The sequence below is a fragment of the Rosa rugosa genome, chromosome 2, assembly GCF_958449725.1.
Source record: "Rosa rugosa chromosome 2, drRosRugo1.1, whole genome shotgun sequence".
Taxonomy (NCBI): Eukaryota; Viridiplantae; Streptophyta; class Magnoliopsida; order Rosales; family Rosaceae; genus Rosa; species Rosa rugosa.
In genome coordinates this window covers 50,378,184-50,397,965 of record NC_084821.1, presented here as the reverse complement: position 1 = coordinate 50,397,965, position 19,782 = coordinate 50,378,184, and the positions used below count along the sequence as shown (strand labels likewise).

The following is a 19,782-nucleotide window of genomic DNA, read 5'->3' as shown; positions in this document are numbered from 1 at the left end:
GAACTATGAAGATTAAACGCATACCATTAACTTAGACTAAAGTCCATATTAGACTCACTCTCTTGTTTCGAACCTAATCATACAACTTCTAGCTACTATAAAATCAGCTACCCAAAAAAGACCAAAACAGAACTGAGCTGCATACAAATTGGCCTGGGACAACTAAACCAGTTGCAAAATTCTGTAAACAACGCACCTAAAAGAAGCATAATGTATTATATCGATTCAAATACCTCGGAATTCAGGAAACCAAAACCCTAAGCAAACCGATTCACAGAAAATCCCAAACCGAAGGAAATAGGGAAAACGAAGGTTGGTGAATTCGGAAATGAAAAAAAAAAAGAAGTTAATATGCAGATGTCAGCGGGCACAATGACGACGATGGAGAGAGAGCCGAAGCAGGTTCGATTCGCCCATAAAACTATTTCTAAGGTCGCCCAAAACAGAAAAATGTATCAGAATGACCCTGAAATATTAAAAAACTTTACAAACTCATAAAATGGATAAGGGTAATATTGTTAAATTAAAAAAGAAATAGAAAAAAGAAAAAAAATGGTGAAAGTGGGAAACAGATAAATATGTAAAAAAAACCACCCACTTCCATGAAAAACTATCCACCTCCTATAAAAAAAAACTTCACACTCCTTGTTTGAAAAAAAAAAAAATATATATATATATATACACACACACACACATCAGTCCCTCTTGGCTAAGGACATCCTTACCTAAATTTAGGTACGGATTTCCATTTTTTGGCCACTTTTCGATCACATATTCACATATTAACCGTTCAGTTTTTAGGTCCTAACGTATAGATCATCTCTGCAAAATTTCAACAAAATTGATTATCGTTAAGGCATTCAAAACTGCAATTTACAACATTGTACACGAACGGTTCCGGTTAGACAGATTCAGTTCATTCGTGTAAATTGCAGTTTTTGATGCCTTTACGATCATCAATTTGGCTGAAATTTTGCAGAAGTGATCTATACATTTGGACTTAAAAACAGAACGGTTAAGATGTGAATATGTGATTGAAAAGTGGCAAAAAACTGGAAATCTATTCCATAAGCTTAGGTAAGGATATCCTTACCTGAGAAAGCTTGTACACTATATATATATATATCCTATCCAGAGTGAGGTTAGGGTTTAGGGTCACTTTTCGGTCACATATCCATATCTCAACCGTTCAGTTTTTAGGTACTAATGTATAGATCAGCTCTGCAAAAATTCAGCCAAATTGATGGTCTTTAAGGTATCTAACTCGCTTAAACCAATGGACGAACTGAATCTTTCCAACCTGAACCGTACTAGCTTTAAGTCAGTTATCAATGCCTTAACGACCATCAATTTGGCTAAAATTTTGCAGAGATGATTTATACATTAGTACCTAAAAACTGAACGGTTTAGATGTAGATATGCGACCGAAAAGTGACCATAAACCCTAACCTCACTTTAGATAGAATCTATATATATATATATATATATATATATACAGCCCCCTTCCATTGAGGGATCCCTATTTTTTGCCAACTTGAGGGATAGGCTCCCAGCCCTTGGATCTGTTTTAATGAGGCTCGACGGCTGAGATCAAGTTGATTGATTTAAACCCTTTCTAACCTATATCACCCCGAGTTCCAGAAATACCCAATTCGTTCTGCCCCTCTCTCGCGCATCAACGCTGTTGGAATTCTCCGATTTCCAACTCCTCCAGTCTCAATCAAAATTCGGAGCTCATCTCTATCAAAACCCACCAAAGATTCAAACTTTCTCCACCAAAGGGTCCATGAATCAAAACCCAGAAGCGTTGATTCGTGAATGGCGAGCCTGTATGTGAAAGCTGTCCTGCGGATCTGAATAGGAACACAGAGTGGTTCGTGTACCCTGGTGTTTGGACCACCTATTTTCTCATCCTCTTCTTCTCTTGGCTCCTTGTGCTCTCGATTTTTGGCTGCTTTCCTGGCCTGGCTTGGACCATAGTCAATCTCTCTCATTTCGTGGTATGTATTTGTTTGACAACATATACTGGCTTTGATTGATTGCTGTGTTCAAATTGGGTTTCTGGGTTTCTGAAATTGCTGTGGATATATGTTTAGTCCTGCTGCATGTGTTTAGTTTCATGACTTTGCATTCATCAATTTGAAAACGGCTTTGCATTCATTTGAAAATGGCTTTGCATTCATTCATTTAAAATTGGCTTTGCATTCATTAGTTTAACGAAAACTTTTAGTTTTCCTATATGTGTTGTACCTGCAGAAATGGAGACTAATGGGATTATTGTACCTGCGGAAATGGAAACTGAACCTATTCAAGCTATCCCTCCGTCAGAAGAAAATGTCTCTACTTCAGCTTTCTATCCTCAAGTAAGGAATGAGCTTAAACCCTTCAAGGGTCAGCAATTTAAAACATGGGAAGAGGCACATGTTTTTTATACCAAATATGCATCTGCAGCTGGGTTTGTTGTACGAATTGGTTCCAGTAAAAGGAGCAGAGCAACTAATGAGTTTATAAGGAAAGAGTTTTTTTGCAATAGACAAGGAAATAGTCCGATTGAATTGACTGGTGATGAGAAAAGGATTCGTGGTGTAGTAAGGGAGGACTGTAAGGCGAGAATGATAGTTGTGAGAGACAAGTCTGGTGGATTTGTAGTCAATATATTTGATGAAGCTCACACTCATCCTATGACAAGTCCAAAAAGACTCCACTTGCTGAAGTCCAATCGTCGACTTACTAAAGCTCAGAGATCATTATGGGAACAACTATCCATGGTAAACATACCCACACACCAGCAATTTGACATTCTTGGAGTGCAAGCAGGAGGATTTCAGTACATTGGTTGTACACAACAAGATTTGTACAATCTTGAAAGGGATAAGCGTAAAGAGACAAAAGGGCATGATGGAGAAATGTTGCATGACTACTTTCTGCTAGAGCAAGAAAAAAATTCCGGGTTCTTTTTCACAATAAAGGCAGATGTTGAAAATAGGATTACTCATTGTTTTTGGGCTGATGCAATTTCGAGACAGTCGTATAAGTTTTATGGTGATGTGATTATCTTTGACACAACATACCAAACCAATCGGTATAGTTTGATTTTTGCACCATTGATGGGGATAAATAACCATGGTCAGACAATTGTGTTTGGAGCTGCATTCTTAAGTGACGAGACTACAGCTTCGTTTGTGTGGTTGTTGAAAGAATTTTTGAATGCTATGCCAGGGGGTCCTCCTAAAATGATCATTACTGATCAAGATCCAGCCATGGAAAAAGCTATTTCTGAAGTCCTCCCAGACACATTTCACAGATATTGTAGCTGGCATATCTTGAGAAAGTTTTCTGAGAAGCTTGATGCAATCAAATTCAGAGATCACTATGATGAATTCAGAAATTGCATTTACTCATCTGAGAATGCAGAGGAGTTTGACTTCAAATGGAAATCAGTTCTTGCAAAAAGTGGATTAAGTGGACATAAGTGGCTGCAATCAATTTATGAATTTCGGTTTAGATGGGTGCCGGCTTATATGAACCACATTTTCTCAGCTGGCATGTCAAGTAGTCAACGAGCAGAAAGTGCGCATTCCTTTTTTAAGGATTATGTTTCTCATAAAAATTCTCTAGTGGACTTCATCGTTCAGTTTAGTCGGGGTCTTTTACACAAACGGCATGAGGAGTTGATTTCAGATCACATTGACATCAATGAGAAGCCAAGATTTAAGTGCCCCATTAAGATGGAAAAGCAAATGGCTGCTATTTATACACGGAAGTACTATTACATATTTCAAGATCAGTTGTGGGAGAGCTACAGTTACAATCTTGAGGTCACAAAGGAGGATGAAACTAATTGTATACTTAAGGTTATGCGTCAGGATCATGAGGATGGAAGAGCCCGAGTCATTTTGTATGACAAATCAAAAGATTTTGCCTCATGTAGCTGCAAATTGTTTGAGAGTGCAGGAGTCCCATGTAGACATGTTCTAGCATACTTACACAAGGTACATCAAGTTCATAAATTTCCAGATCAATACATTTTGAAGAGATGGACAAAATCTGCAAGATCTGAGGTTGTGATGGACAAGATTGACATGGAGATAACTGTTAGGAAGTCCTTACTTGAAAAACGTGGTCTACTGTTCCAGCAATATTCACATGTAATTGATAGCGTTGTCTTAAGTGAAGAAGCAAGTCAATTGTTTCGTGAAGCAATGGATTCTTTGATTGAGAAGATTAGGCCACTACTTGCCAATAATAGCAGTGAAGGTGTGGAGCCTTGTGCAAAAACAAGTTCAACTCATCAGATTGATTTGAGAGAACCAGATGAAGTTAAGACAAAAGGAAGGGCTAAAAGAATTAAGAGAGGAAAAGAGAAGGAAAATGGAAAACGCAACAGTTCCGGTAGACATTGTCATGGATGTGGCAAAGATGGGCAGACCCATGACAAACGCAATTGTCCACTGCTCAATCAGTAAGAATACATAATTTACATATTTCATGTTTTGTTGTTAATGTTTGGTGACTGTTGTCACTAAATATATACCTTCCTTTGCCCTTTTAGATCTGCTGATGTTGATACAAATGAAAAATTTAGTGAAGATGACATTGATACTGATAGTTATTCATCACAGGTAATATTAATACCTCTCTATACCTCTCTATACAGTCTGAAATTTTTTTCTGAAAGAATTAATACCTTCCTTTTTCCCATGTACATGGTGTGGTCAGGATGATTAGCTGCTGCTGTGCTTGATGAAGAAGTGTTTTCTTTTCAGTAGTAATTTTGGAGAGACAGAGGAGACATGCTGTGCCTGATTAGCTGCTGCTAACGTTTGCTTTTTGGTTCTCAGCATCAATGTTGAAGCTAGGTCTGGAATAGTAGAGTAACACCTGTTTTTGGTTCTACCATGTCCATCTTAATGTAGGTGCTTAATTTGAGATGAGGAATGTAGGTGCTTAATTTGATCTCCAAGCAGCTTTAGACCATTTAGTATATTTTCTTTATTAAATCCCAGTCTTTTCTTTGTTTGAAGTAATTTATGTCTATTTTTAGGTTGATCATGAGTAAATGGTGCCAAGTTATCTGCAGCCTTTTTTCAATGCAGATGAAGTTATATATCCCTACATCTGTTTGATTTTACTGACAGTGCAAATGCAGGTTCCTTCTCAGTTCTCACTGATGCAAAGTCACAAGTCTAGCATTGATGTTGATTGTATATATATTCTTGTAGATTCCAATTGACTAGTTGTAGGTTACAATTTGTTGTAGTCTTGCAGATGCTTTTGAGGCAGTTTTTTCTTTAGCCAAAATGAGACAATTGTAACAGCTGTGCTGTTGTAGCTGCAGATCAATGATCAAAGTTGTTTTCTTAAATATCAGTGTTTTTTTTTTTATTCATATTCTTGCATGTTAATTTTTGTAGAGACAGACAATGTGAATTGTAATTCTTGTGCTTATTTCAATTCCATTTGCTATTGATATGTACTGATATGGTAGTATAATAGTAGCAAATGGAATTCCACTAATTGAAATGGAATCAAAGTTGCTTCAAAAGCTTCTTCAAATTTAGAAAACTACACAAAATTCCACATAATTTGGTTCAGAAGAGTTCTACATAATGTAAGACAACAAGGTTGTGTTCGCATCCAAAACTAGACAGACACAACAAATAGAGATTCAATACAATCATCTTTCCTTAAGGAAGAAACATAAATGATGTCTGCTCCACAATAAGACCCATCTAGCTTTCAGCTTCTTTAACATCATCCTCTGGGTTTGATATATCTGATTCTTTGTGATCCTTCCCTTCATTGGAGCTGGAAACTTTAGCAGCTTCTCAATCAAAGTACAGAAACCCTTCCGTGCAAGTTTCAATCTGTATGCATTTTCTTTCTCTTGATGAAGTTGTTACAAGCAAACACTCAGATTAGACTAAACCAGAATGCAAGTATGTGAACTTCAATTTTCTATTCAATCAGTAAGAAATAGATTCTAGCTATTGTTTTTGACCTTCAATTTGCATAGCCTAACATCATATCAGCAAAAACAAAGAGAAAATGTATACACTTTAGGATCAAACAGAGGCTCATACGACAGCTTAGTAAATCCCCTCTTCAGTCAAGAAAAATACAACATGGGTTATTCTCTTTCCACACAATTACCTACTAAAACACTGTAATGCCCCCAATTCAGCTTCCAGATACAAAACCCATGTAGAATCATGTAACATAAACCTAATTAAGTACAGAGAAACACAAAATATCATTGAGCTAAGCAATTGCAACATGGATTCTTTATAAAACTCAACTAAAAGCCATTACTTGATTGATGCAACCCTCAAATCAAACAGCCTCTAATCACCAAAATGAAAAATTTCAGAAACCCAGAAACCCAATTTGAACACAGCAATCAATCAAAGCCAGTATATGTTGTCAAACAAATACATACCACGAAATGAGAGAGATTGACTATGGTCCAAGCCAGGCCAGGAAAGCAGCCAAAAATCGAGAGCACAAGGAGCCAAGAGAAGAAGAGGATGAGAAAATAGGTGGTCCAAACACCAGGGTACACGAACCACTCTGTGTTCCTATTCAGATCTGCAGGACAGCTTTCACATACAGGCTCGCCATTCACGAATCAACGCTTCTGGGTTTTGATTCATGGACCCTTTGGTGGAGAAAGTTTGAATCTTTGGTGGGTTTTGATAGAGATGAGCTCCGAATTTTGATTGAGACTGGAGGAGTTGGAAATCGGAGAATTCCAACAGCGTTGATGCGCGAGAGAGGGGCAGAACGAATTGGGTATTTCTGGAACTCGGGGTGATATAGGTTAGAAAGGGTTTAAATCAATCAACTTGATCTCAGCCGTCGAGCCTCATTAAAACAGATCCAAGGGCTGGGAGCCTATCCCTCAAGTTGGCAAAAAATAGGGATCCCTCAATGGAAGGGGGCTGTATATATATATATATAAATTTTCACACACATGGTGTCATGATGTGTGAGGCCTGTCTAATTTTGATTATTTATTGCACTCTTAGTGATTTTGCTATTATAAGAGTAGCGATGAGCATGCTTCAAATTTTAACTTAGGAGTTAATTTAGATAATCAATGGGAAATACTTAGAGCATCTCCAACAGTGATAGTTATCTTCATAGCTAAAAGTAGCTAAAATTAGAATATAGCTAGTTGAATATTGAGTTATGCTCCAGCAGAATACTTAAATCTCAAGTTAAATTTAACTTTTAGTTAAATTTCTCTTTTCTCTAGCTAAATATAGCTAGGTCTTTTAGCTAAAGCTAAATTTAGCTTTTGTTTAGCTAGTCTGCTGAAAATCAAACTTAGCCTAAAATTAGTTAAATTTCAAATTTTTTTTGAAATAAGTATTCTGTTGGAGATGCTCTTAATTGCCAAATATGCTCCTTGAATTTGGTAATATTGTCGATTTGCACCTTGAGTTAGTAATTGCGAAAATTTAGCGCCAATTACTTAAAATAATCAATTTACACCCTCTCCCTCAAATTAGAGAACTTTCATTTATAATTTCATCAAATTAATTAGGGATGTTCTATGCATAATTCAGTCAATTTACTTAATGAGAAACCTTTTTCTCTCTCTAGCCGCGATCTTCTTTGCGTAACCCTAGCTTTGCCGGCTTATGACGGCGACGGGTTCTAAAGTGGCAGCTCTGGCCACTAATCTTCAATACCAGGACGTCTAATCTCTCTCTATGGTTGCTATAAGAAGGTCTACAAGAAACCTTCTCCTATGATGGGGGCCGAAAGCCGGGACCTCTTCGTCAAACTGATTCCGATCAGTTTTAGCGGTGGTCTGGGCGGCTCAACATCTGATTCCGATCAGCCTCGATGTCTGTCTCACTCCGTCACCGAGGCCATCAATCTCGCTCTGGCCACCGGCTGGACTGTCTCCTATTCACAGGTGCTCCGACGCCCTCAACTAAGATCCCATTGGGTTGACGCTGCAACTGCCTGGGCGCTGCTCTACACAGCCTGGATTTCGCCGAAGTCTTCACCGGTGTCGCAGAAACCGTCGGAGATGAGGTTGGCCCGTTTATGGGTGTCCAGATCAGTTTGTTTGGGCTTGTTTTGTGCTCAAACTTGAGCCCAGTTCTCCGTGGAGGAGGGGACAGCGAGCCTGCCTGCGAATGGGCTTCTTAGGCAACTAAGTGGGCCTGGTCTTTCTTGGGTCTAGATTTGTACCCAGGTTTTTTAGTTTAGTTTTGTTAAGCTTAGCTACTATGCGTTACTAGTTCATAGTTGGATAGGTTTACTTTAATAAGTGAGCAAGACATGCATGTCTAATAAATGGGCCTATCCTATGTATCACCATGGTTTCACCACAACTTCTTGTTTGTCTATAGATGGCAGCGGAATGGTATATAATGGTCATTCTGGCCTGACCTTCTTTATCAATGAAATCTATGATGATACTTTATTCAAAAAAAAAAAAAAAAAAATTCAATCAATTCTTCATTTCAGTCAAATTAGATTTTTTTTTATCCATCTTATCAATCGTTTTTTCATTTTCTTCTTCTAAAATGTATTGAAAACTTAATTGATTTTTTTTTCTTAATTTTTAATTTTTTAGTCATTAATTTATCATGTGTGTGATAGACACATGATTAAATAAATGGATTATATAGGTGCCACATCAATTACTTGCGCGAATATTGATTAAAAAATGTTTGAATTGATAGAGATAAAGCAAATTGACAAGTTAAGCCAAATAAATATGTGAATTTTCACAATTGCAAGTTCGCAGTGTAAATTGACAATTATGACAAAGTTTAAGGGGCATATTAGCATTCAAGCACCTTTTTTTTTTAGTAAAACCACAAGGGCGAAAATAGTATATTCATCACAAGCCAGTATAGGCTGTTACATACCCTTTCGCTGTCTTTTATAGACAGACAAGAAGCTAGTAGTAGTACCCACAAGTGGTACGTACATATAGTCCTACTCATTAGACATTTAAATACGTAGAGGTAGCGGATACCCTCTTTCGGTACTACTCCAGAGGCGCTAGAAATACATAGAGTGTTCCTAAGACAAGGAACTTTATTGTAATTAGACAAACTAAAAACATAAGGATGGGCTGAGAGCAAAACCCTAGCCCACCATAGAAGCCCAAAGGCAGCCCAAAGAGGAGTGATCCACAAGGCCCAACATGATGACGTGGCCAAGCCCAAAGTTCACCTCAGCCTCCCAGGCTGTACACAGCACCGAAACTGCCGCCGGATCCCACCGTCTCAACCCTCGACGCCGGATTCCACCGCTGCATCCTACCGCCTCACCCAGCTACGCCGCATCCCACAGCTGCAACCCCACTCCTCAAACCGCGACACCACGCCCCTCGCCGCCACCTTGCTGCAAGTCACGACGCCACGGTCAAAAACGCAGTTCCAAAGTCTCGACCCTGATCCGGTGCAGATCCACCGTCCAGCCCCGCCATCGTCGATTACCTGCCGTGTACAGACGCTCACCGCATCCAAGCCGTCATCTGGTACTCGCCGTCAACATCATCAGCCAAACCTTGAGCCAATCCCCCTTTCAAAGCTCCGGATCATTCAAATCTCGCCAGACAGCAAAGCCATGCGGCTTCGGCGAAGCCAAAAGGCCAGCCTTGGCTAGGGCCGCCGCCGGACGAGAATATTCTCAAGGTCGTGAAGCCTTTTTAGGGTTTCCTCAGAGAGAAAATGTTTTTTCGGCCCCAAATAAGTTAAAGTCACTATGCGAGAGCAATGCCATTATATTCAAGCACATTAAAAATGCTTTAATAAGGGAAAATAACATTCAATTATTTGAGGGCAGCCGCACTAGCCCCTTTCAAAAAAAAAAAAATTCAATTATGTAGAAATATAAAGAACAAAAAAACAATAAGCAAATTCAAAATGATCATTGATTCTAATAGTAGAGAAAAACAAAAATAAAAAACATTAATATTAACCATAAGTAACCTCAATTCAACTGAAATCATTACATACTTTTTGTTATTTTGATGGAAGAAACTAGCTTCAAATGCTCACTTAAACAAATAAACGATCTCCATAAACTGAAGTAAATTTAAACACTTGGCCCCTAGCGTGGGTATGGTTCAGTAATATTTGAAACCACATTTTTTGACACATAAATAAAGCTTTCAGATGTACCAGATGTGTCTATGTTTGATTCAGAGTTGTAATGCGAATAATATGCAGGTTTGGATGGTACTGAGATGGTGAGAGAATGACTGTTAAGCATGGAAACAACTGAAGCCATGGTTGGTCTGTCATTCACATTTTCTTGGACACATAGCAAACCAATGTGGATGCATCGGATCATTTCATTTCTTGAACCTGTTGTCAACATGGGATCTATAATATTTGAAATTGTATCATCCCTCCAATTTTTCCAGGCCTATAAAAATTACAAAAATGTTTAAGTAAGACATTATGCAACCATGACTTTACCTATTTGGTTTCTCTGTTGCAGGCATAAGAGATTTAATGTAATAACTTGATTGTATATTCTTACTCACATAGCTTAGAAGGTCCTCTTCATTTTCACCATTCTGGAAACTACCAATCTTCTTACCACTAACTATCTCAAGAACTAACACGCCAAAACTGAAGACATCCGATTTGACAGAAAAGCGGCCATGAATTGCATATTCTGGCGCCATATATCCACTACATGATCACATCAAATTAAATATGCAATTATTTTGATTCCTAAAAGCAAAAAAAAAAAAAGGAAGGTTAAGAGTACAATGCATACTTACTAGGTACCAACAATGGTTTTTGTATCTCCTTGAGTTTGATCCATAACAAACAATCTTGCCGTACCAAAATCTGCAATTTTAGGGTTCATATCTTCACCTAGCAAAATGTTGCTAGGTTTGAGATCGCGATGAACAATTCGAAGTCGAGAATCTTCATGGAGGTAAAGAAGACCACGAACAATTCCTCCTATGATTTTGTAACGTGTTTCCCAATCCAAATGCCCATGATTGATTGGATCTAAAACCAATTTTGTTAGATAGATGTAGTACTATATTCTAGCAGAGTAATTTAATTTGGTGTATCATATATAAAATCTATAAGAAATAATAACTAGAAAATATACTAAGGAGTAGAGGTTACCATACCAAATATGAAGTGATTAAGACTTGTATTAGGTATATATTCGTAAATGAGGAGCCTTTCCTCTTCTTTTAAGCAAAACCCTAAGAGCCTTACTAAGTTTCGGTGTTGAAGTTGAGCAAGTAACATGACTTCATTTTTAAATTCACGATCACCCTGTTCAGAACTCTTGGAGAGTCTTTTCACAGCAATATATTGTCCGTTCAGTAGCCTACCCTGAAAGTAAGTTTATAAAAACAAAAAAGAATTACATGAAGAAAATAATACAAAAAAGAATTACATGACAAAAATAATGTATTGGGAAAATATATTTATTATAGTGTTTGGATTTGTCTAATGTGAAGCACATATTTCTATCCCATACAAGCCCACCACGACAACAATAGTTTTAGCACTTCCATAATTGCGAGTACCAAAAAACAATTGCAAATTACCTATTAACAAATTAGAATACTCATAATATCATTTAACAGAAAAATAATTGCAATTGCAATAAAAGGTAAAGCTGTGTACTATTTTGTTACCTTATAAACAGCTCCAAATCCACCTTGGCCAAGCTTATTTTCATCAGAAAAGTCATCCGTTGCGGATCTTATATTTTCAAAATCATACTGTAATGAATCCACGAAACTAACTTCTTCGGAAGTATCATGATCTGAAAAAGGTACAGCTTAAATAATACATTTTTTGAAAACATCAGACTTATGAGACAAATACATTCTCGAAACCAGAGACGACTTGACTTACTTTCAAGTTTTACCCTTGGTTGCTTGACTCGTAAGAAAATGCATAAGCCACCGAGAAGCATAGTTACAAAAGCAATGACAACCACAATGATGATGATAATAGTTTTTTTTGTGTTACTCTTCTGCCCTGTAGAAAATCAGAACGGTATAGACGTTTGGGTGTGACTGGACACGGTCCATGCAAATAAACGGTATAGACATTATAATATATAACTATAAATGCATTTATGTTTGCAGTGGCGGATCCAGGATTCAAAATTGGAGTGGGTTTGATTTTTTTAGTGCAGTGCCAATATTTAAACAAAATATATGTCAAGATATATACTTTATGGGATATAAAAAATAAAAACCCCACCGAAACTACTATCAAATTGATTACCGAAAAGAAACTTTTTTGAAATTTTTTTATTAAATAAAAAGAACGAGAGATTGAGAAAAGAACTTAATCAAATTAACTAATGCCAAATAGACTACATCTTGTACTAGGTTGAATGCCAAATAGACTACAAAAAATAAATAAACTTTTTTGTATTGAAGAAAAAAGAGAAAAGATATAGAAAATATGATTACAGTGAAAATAGTACAGTACGACTCACTCATAAGAGTCGTCAGAAAGAGCTATTATGAGGACATTACAAGAACACTCCTCTAATACATCCGTGTTTTAGGTCTACATCCAAAATAAAGAAAACTATGAATATTTTTCTTTTCTCTTATTTTTCCTATTTAAAAAGAGGATCAAAGGATTTCACTCCTACTTCCATGATGACTCGAACCCATGACCTGGATCTTAGGTAGTGGGTGCTCTAACTACTGAGCTAATACCACTGAACTATGAATATATCCCAAATGAAAATAAAAAGTAAAACAAAATTCATGTTTCTTTGCAACCACTAAAAAAATGACATAACATTATTGTGTAAGAAAAAATGCTAACTTAAAGATAAAACAAAAAATACAAACTTAACGATCAAATAATTCCAAAGCCACACACAATAGAGGCGCAAGGTCCAAGACAATTGGAAGAAGAGAGGAAATATATAAAAGACAAAAAATGTGTAAAAGAACAACAATAACAAGTCTCAAGCTTGGGTGGGCTTGGAGATCGAAGGTTGAAATACTAAACCAATACGCCAGAAACTTGAGAAATGCATGTTTTACATATACTGATGTACATAATTTGAAATTCTAGCCCAACCCACTTAATTTATACCTGGATGCGCCCCTGAATGTGTGTGTGTGTGTACGAGCCTGCTCGAGGTTACATACCTTGCTTAGGTGGAAGTGGAGCTGGAGTTGTTGGAGTAACTTGAGCTGAAACATTTACTACTGAATCAGCTGTAGACTCATAGAATTGACTGACCTCATACCTTATATTACAGCTTGGTTTAAGAATTCTAGCTCCTTGCATTCCACCACAACATCGTGGAATAGCAGAGATGCAATTCTGAAGGCAATTACTGCAATTTCCTTTGTCTATATCCGGAGTACACTGCACAAGTGCATATATCGTTTCACCTCCTGGAACAGTTGCATGTCCCGCTGCAAATTTTTTACTAGAATTCACTGAAGCAGCTCTGTCTCTTAAAGTTTCCAACACGGGGTTAAGCACCAGCCCAAACGTTGTCGCGTTTAACGCGTTGTTCGGGCTGGGCACATACTTGACAGGGTCCTCTTCCTCAATACCAAATATTAAGTTCTGCGAGTACCTTAACATACAAGGCTCTGACCATAAGATTGCTTCCTTGTTCCCCGAACAATTTCGCAGGATAATCTCAGCAGAGTCGCTGACACAGCTACGACACGATTCAAGTCCGAGGTCTCCTCTGCACAATGCAATTGCATTCACTTTGTTGGAGTCTTCTCCAAGAGAGGAGTTGTAAAAGCCAGAGTCGGATTGGTTGGAAGAGAAGGAGGCGAGGAGGCTGTTCAGGTTTTGTTGGTAGACGCTGCCATTAGCATAATTGCCGATATCGGAACATTTCCAGCAGAATTCAGCTGCCATAGTGCATAGGCCGTCATCTTGGGCTATGGTGGGAGCAACAAGCCTGTCTAAAACTATAGGAACAATAAAGAAAAGAAGAATCAGCCATATTGAGGAACCCATGTTCTTTTCCTCGAGTCGAAATTCAAATTGATTATTCACAGATTTTCTTCGGATGTTCTTGAGCTTTAAAGATAAGTTAGTTGGCATGATCGTCAACTCATCAACCCGATCACTACTCTACCTCGAATCTTATCTCTATCTCAACCCTACCTGTGGTCCCAGTTACATGTCGTTTCCTGATGTATCTACATTGAATCCTGTCTCTATCTTTCAAAGCACATAAATTGACTATGCACAGTAAATGTCTTGTTTTCCGTCCTAAATTGGATTCTAAAATGGTAGAATTATTAAAGCTTCGAAGAAACATAGGAACAGGCCAGCTAGCTATATGTAACATTTTGTACGTTTACGTACAGTCTACACAAGACCAGGTGATCATGGATTCATAGGTGGAATTTGTTCTTGGCCACACAGTGGACGAGGAAATTACTAGGAAATAACTATGTATCTATTTCATTGGATTTAGTCATGGATGAGTTTGACGCTTTGTGTGGAGCATTGCTTTTGGAAATTGAAACAAAATCTTCAAACAACTTTAATTCCAAGAAATTATAGAACAGTGTTTTAAATTTTTAGTTTGTCGTTGTTGTTTATTGGTTTTGTGTATTTGTGTAGGGGTATATTGTATTTGTTAGGGGTCAAACTTTCTTGAGAGTTACTGAAAATAAGTGAGCTGATGTTCTAGTTAATATTTGTCATTCCTTTTTATAGTGATCGATTCCTTTGTCCATCCTGTTCTATAATGTAGGCTTTGCATAACTGCTTTAGAGCATTTTTAGCAATTCTAGCCATTTTTGAGTCAAATTTTAGCCAAAATAGCTAAAAAGTCATTTTAGCCATCTTTTCAAGTTTTAGCCATCTTTTGCATAACCGCTTTAGAGCATGTTTAGCAATGCTAGCCATTTTTGAGTCAAATTTTAGCCAAAATAGCTAAAAAGTCATTTTAGCTAGCCACTTTAGAAATACGTCTGTATCAATGCTCTCTATTTTAGCTAATTTTGAATTTATATTACTTTTTAAATGAAGATTAAATAGTTTAAATGTATTTATAATTTATATAAAATAACTCAAAATGAATGTTTTAAATTATAGAGAGCCTCATCTCGCTCTCTATATATAGGAGCGAGATAGCTAAAAGTTATAATGGAAAACCACTTAGGAGTCTGGTGCAGCTGCTAATAATGTGAAGCACATATTTCTATCCCATACAAGCCCACCACGACAACAATAGTTTTAGCACTTCCATAATTGCGGGTACCAAAAAACAATTGCAAATTACCTATTAACAAATTAGAATACTCATAATATCATTTTCCAAAAAAATAATTGCAATTGCAATAAAAGGTTAAGCTGTGTACTATTTTGTTACCTTATAAACAGCTCCAAATCCACCTTGGCCAAGCTTATTTTCATCAGAAAAGTCATCTGTTGCAGATCTTATATTTTCAAAATCATACTGTAATGAATCCACAAAACTAACTTCTTCGGAAGTATCATGATCTGAAAAAGGTACAGCTTAAATAATACATTTTTTGAAAACATCATACTTATGAGACAAATACATTCTCGAAACCAGAGACGGCTTAACTTACTTTCAAGTTTTACCCTTGGTTGCTTGACTCGTAAGAAAATGCATAAGCCACCGAGAAGCATAGTTACAAAAGCAATGACAACCACAATGATGATGATAATAGTTTTTTTTGTGTTACTCTTCTGCCCTATAGAAAATCAGAACGGTATAAACGTTTAGGTATGACTGGACACGGTCCATGCAAATAAACGGTATAGACATTTAGATAGTAAAGATAATATATAACTATAAATGCATTTATGTTTGCAGTGGCGGATCCAGGATTCAAAATTGGAGTGGGTTTGATTTTTTTAGTGCAGTGCCAATATTTAAACAAAATATATGTCAAGATATATACTTTATGAGATACAAAAAATAAAAACCCCACCGAAACTACTATCAAATTGATTACCGAAAAAAAAAATTTTGAATTTTTTTTATTAAATAAAAAGAACCAGAGATTGAGAAAAGAACTTAATCAAATTAACTAATGCCAAATAGACTACCTCTCGTACTAGGTTGAATGCCAAATAGACTATCAAAAAAGAAATAATTTTTTTTGTATTGAAGAAAAAAGAGAAAAGATATAGAAATATGATTACAGTGAAAATAGTACAGTACGACTCACTCATAAGAGTGGTCAGAAAGAGCTATTATGAGGACATTACAAGAACACTCCTCTAATACATCCGTGTTTTAGGTCTACATTCAAAATAAAGAAAACTATGAATATATCCCAAATGAAAATAAAAAGTAAAACAAAATTCATGTTTCTTTGCAACCACTAAAAAAATGACATAACATTATTGTGTAAGAAAAAATGCTAACTTAAAGATAAAACAAAAAATACAAACTTAACGATCAAATAGTTCCAAAGTCACACACACAGTAGAGGCCCAATGTCCAAGACAATTAGAAGAAGAGAGGAAATATATAAAAGACAAAAAATGTGTAAAAGAACAACAATAGCAAGTCTCAAACTTGGGTGGGCTTGGAGAAGGTTGAAATACCAAACCAATACGCCAGAAACTTGAGAAATGCATATTATACCTATACTGATATACATAATTTGAAATTCTCGGGTGGGCTTCAGCCCAACCACTTTATACCTGGATGCGCCCCTGAATGTGTGTGTGTGTGTGTGCGAGCCTGCTTGAGGTTACATACCTTGCTTAGGTGGAAGTGGAGCTGGAGTTGTTGGAGTAACTTGAGCTGAAACATTTACTACTGAATCAGCTGTAGACTCATATACTCCTGTGCAACAGATTGTATATTTAAAATATGTAGTAAAATATGCTCTAAGTATAATATATACAACTTTTATATGGGGAAATGATCATTTACCCAATTTTAGCTTAAAAATTGCCCACTTACCCAAACACTCTAAGAGATTGCCCACTTACCCAAACATTCTAAGAGATTATTTCCCTAATACCCAATTAAGTATTTTTTTTATTCCTTTTTATTTATTTTTGGGACAATTTTGCCCTCTCCTTCTTTGTCACTTAGTGAGAGAAGTCATCGGAGACATTGCCGGACTCCGGTGACCAGTGGCCGGCCGGGGACTCCTGTGACGGGACTCCTGCGACCAGTCACCGGAATCCCGAATTCGGCTACCGGACTAGTGACCAAATTCCGGCATCTGAATTTATGGCCCCCTAATAATACCCAGTAACCATATTATTGCCTCCCAATAATCACCGGAATCCCGAATCCGGCTACCGGACTGGTGATCGGATTTCGACGTATGATTTTATTTCACCCTAACAATATTCAGTAATCATATTATTGTCTCCCAATAATCATATTATTGCCCCCCAATAAACATATTATTGCCCCCAATACTCATATTATTGCCATCCAATAATCATATTATTGCCCATCGGTGAATTGCATAAACTCCCAAAATCAAAATGAATACACTACAGGCACAATTAATCAATTTATATGTTCAATTTTACATGTTCACTCCACGTGTTATCATAAGCATTCATTTTTTTTCCCTCTTTTCTTTCATTATTGGTAGACCTGTAAATGGACCGGATTTGGATTGGATCGACCTAAATCAAAATCCGTTTACTCAAAAAAAAAAAATTCGATCTAAACCCGCTCCGTTAACCCGGCGGATCATTGGTAGTTTGATCAAAATCCGTATCCGCCGGATTAACGGATACCCGATCCGCTAATCTGACCCGTTTATAATTTTAAATATTTTAAAATTTTAAATAGTAATATTAAATTTATATCATGATACCTCATAAGATATTAATAAAATATTAAAACAACATGAAAAGTATCACCAAAAGTAGAATTACATTATCAAAATTCTTAATGCTTCTTGGAATCTTGAGTGATGGACTGTCCCTTAGATTTTTGCAAAAAAATTGTATTAGAAATTCTTCATATTTTATATTTTTAAAAATAATAATATATTAATAAAAATAATATTTTATTATTACGAAAACGGGCCGGATCATTAACAGATCGGATCGACCTAAATCCGTATTTGATCCGTTAAATAAACGGGTTAACGGATTCGGATCATTAACGGATCAACGGATCAAAATTTTCGATCCAAACCCGTCCAATAGCCACGGATCTGGAGCGGGTCCGGATCAAAATCCGGTCCATTTACAGGTCTAATTATTGGCCTTCTGCCACCATTTACCCAAAAAAAAAAAAAAAATCTTAACGGTGCGGTTTCGCGAGCTCCGACCAGGAACAAAGCCCCAACCAAAACTCCCGTGCTGCAGGACTTGCAGAGGCAGCAATTGCAAACATTCGGTCACCTGGCGGAGGTCGATGGACGTATTACGCGCGGTCGGAGTTCAAAGCATCAGCAGGATCGACGGCCACCAAATCTAAAGACTTCTCTCGAAGCAGCCCCACCGCGTCCTCCACCTCGACGACGCCGGCAAGCTCCACCGTGAGCTCGACTTCCCGCTCAGCCGCAAGGTCTCCCAGTCTCTCCAATGCCACCCTTGATCTTCGAAACGTACCGGTGACGACAATAGGCTATGGATTGGATTCACGGAGTTCATGGAATGTTTGATGGTAGAGGAGGTGGCGGTGAAGGAGGCGATGGAAGCTTTCAGGTGAAATAGAGATTTGAGGCACAGAGAGAGAGAGAGAGAGAGAGAGAGAGAGAGAGAGAGAGAGAGAGAGCAGATCGGGGAGAGTGGAGAGAGAGACAGGGAGATGCAATGTAATTAAATAATTGAGTTAAGGGCAAAACTGTACTTAAATATTAAATTGGGTAAATGGGAGTAAAAAAACTCTTAGTGGAGTAAGTGAGAGTATATTTGCCCAAATTTGGGTAAGTGGTCACGGCCCTCTTTTATATTTATTACTTCTTAAGAGTTCCAAAAATTCAGCGCTAAGTTTTATTCTCTTTGTTTCCAGTTTGTTAACCATCGCTCGCGCCTCCCTCCCCAAAATCATTGACACCCAGATTTCGGTAGTTTCTTTCGTCCTCCTCTTCTTTCATCCCGTCATCCCCACAAAGCCAAAACGAGCTATTATCACTTGACAAATGATTCCTCTCTCATATCTTTAAGATGATAAATTCTCTTCTATTCCAATCTCCATTATGTTTGTAAGCGATAATCTAAGCTTTTATATTTATGGGTTTTCTATTTTGTGAAACTTTTAAGGTAATGGGTTGTGTAGAATCTTGATTTTGATGGATGGGTATCTTTCAATATGAGCAAACCCCTAAAATATGCCCTCATATGCATCATCAAATCATCCTCATCTCCACATATTTGCATCGTCTTCATCGATTTCCAGATCCGTCTATAATCGAAATTCGAGTCAAATTTTCGGTATACCGATCTGTCAGTAACCAAAGGTGGCGGTTCGACAAATGTTGCAGATTTGAGAAACCGACCAAAATTGGTTAGTAGTCGGTTGATGAAATTTTTGGTCAGTTTTCAACCGAATCCAGCCCTACTTTTTATGGAGTAATGACCAAAAAGAAAATGCTCTCTTTGTAATAAATAAGTAACAAAAAAAATGTATAATTTATAAATGAATGATTCACTTCCAATTATACTGAGGTCTTTTTAGTTAAAACTCAATACCTAACATTTAATTAAGTTAGAACAATACTAGTATACAATGGTGACTGGGGATATGAAGTGTCTTTTATGTTCGCACAGGTTAGAAAGTACAACTCATCTTTTCTGCCACTGTCCTATTGCTGTCGAGCTTTTATCTACATCTTCTCTT

The 19,782-nt window shown here is 37.1% G+C and overlaps 3 protein-coding genes across 8 annotated transcripts; 1 reads left to right on the top strand and 2 right to left on the bottom strand.

Annotated features, from left to right (window-relative positions):
• Nucleotides 1–2,258: 2,258 nt before the first annotated feature.
• Nucleotides 2,259–5,059, top strand: LOC133730928 (protein FAR1-RELATED SEQUENCE 5-like). The gene is made up of 3 exons (XM_062158427.1): nt 2,259–4,462; nt 4,553–4,622; nt 5,045–5,059. Exons 1-3 carry the CDS (start codon nt 2,259–2,261, stop codon nt 5,057–5,059), a joined length of 2,289 nt encoding a protein of 762 aa, XP_062014411.1.
• A 4,891-nt stretch (nt 5,060–9,950) lies between these two features.
• LOC133728004 (cysteine-rich receptor-like protein kinase 10) lies at nt 9,951–14,084 on the bottom strand. 6 transcript variants are annotated; one of them, XM_062155426.1, is made up of 8 exons: nt 13,585–13,723; nt 13,145–13,417; nt 11,877–12,002; nt 11,654–11,799; nt 11,135–11,345; nt 10,769–11,006; nt 10,526–10,676; nt 9,951–10,404 (listed from the first exon to the last, which is right to left on the bottom strand). In XM_062155426.1, the coding sequence occupies exons 2-8, from the start codon at nt 13,284–13,286 to the stop codon at nt 10,087–10,089; spliced, it is 1,332 nt and encodes a 443-aa protein (XP_062011410.1). In that variant the 5' UTR covers nt 13,287–13,417; nt 13,585–13,723; the 3' UTR covers nt 9,951–10,086. The 6 variants fall into 6 exon arrangements, with proteins under 6 accessions (XP_062011410.1, XP_062011408.1, XP_062011409.1 ...); XM_062155424.1 differs by having other exon boundaries at nt 13,145–14,084; XM_062155425.1 differs by having other exon boundaries at nt 11,654–11,784; nt 13,145–14,084.
• Nucleotides 14,085–15,339: 1,255 nt separating this feature from the next.
• LOC133730927 (cysteine-rich receptor-like protein kinase 10) lies at nt 15,340–16,685 on the bottom strand. Its single transcript, XM_062158426.1, has 3 exons — nt 16,181–16,685; nt 15,575–15,700; nt 15,340–15,482 (listed from the first exon to the last, which is right to left on the bottom strand). Exons 1-3 carry the CDS (start codon nt 16,182–16,184, stop codon nt 15,340–15,342), a joined length of 273 nt encoding a protein of 90 aa, XP_062014410.1. The 5' UTR covers nt 16,185–16,685.
• Nucleotides 16,686–19,782: the final 3,097 nt, after the last annotated feature.

What these genes read in the sequence shown, in the direction of transcription:
- LOC133730928 (XM_062158427.1), top strand. Translation starts at nt 2,259, where the DNA reads ATGGAGACTAATGGGATTATTGTACCTGCGGAAATGGAAACTGAACCT. An exon ending in AATTGTCCACTGCTCAATCA is followed by an intron (nt 4,463 to 4,552) that starts GTAAGAATACAT and finishes TTGCCCTTTTAG; the next exon opens with ATCTGCTGATGTTGATACAA.
- LOC133728004 (XM_062155424.1), bottom strand. Translation starts at nt 14,069, where the DNA reads ATGCCAACTAACTTATCTTTAAAGCTCAAGAACATCCGAAGAAAATCT. An exon ending in GATTTGGAGCTGTTTATAAG is followed by an intron (nt 11,346 to 11,653) that starts GTAACAAAATAG and finishes ACTTACTTTCAG; the next exon opens with GGTAGGCTACTGAACGGACA. An exon ending in TCTTAATCACTTCATATTTG is followed by an intron (nt 11,007 to 11,134) that starts GTATGGTAACCT and finishes AATTGGTTTTAG; the next exon opens with ATCCAATCAATCATGGGCAT.
- LOC133730927 (XM_062158426.1), bottom strand. An exon ending in ACCAAGGGTAAAACTTGAAA is followed by an intron (nt 15,483 to 15,574) that starts GTAAGTTAAGCC and finishes TACCTTTTTCAG; the next exon opens with ATCATGATACTTCCGAAGAA.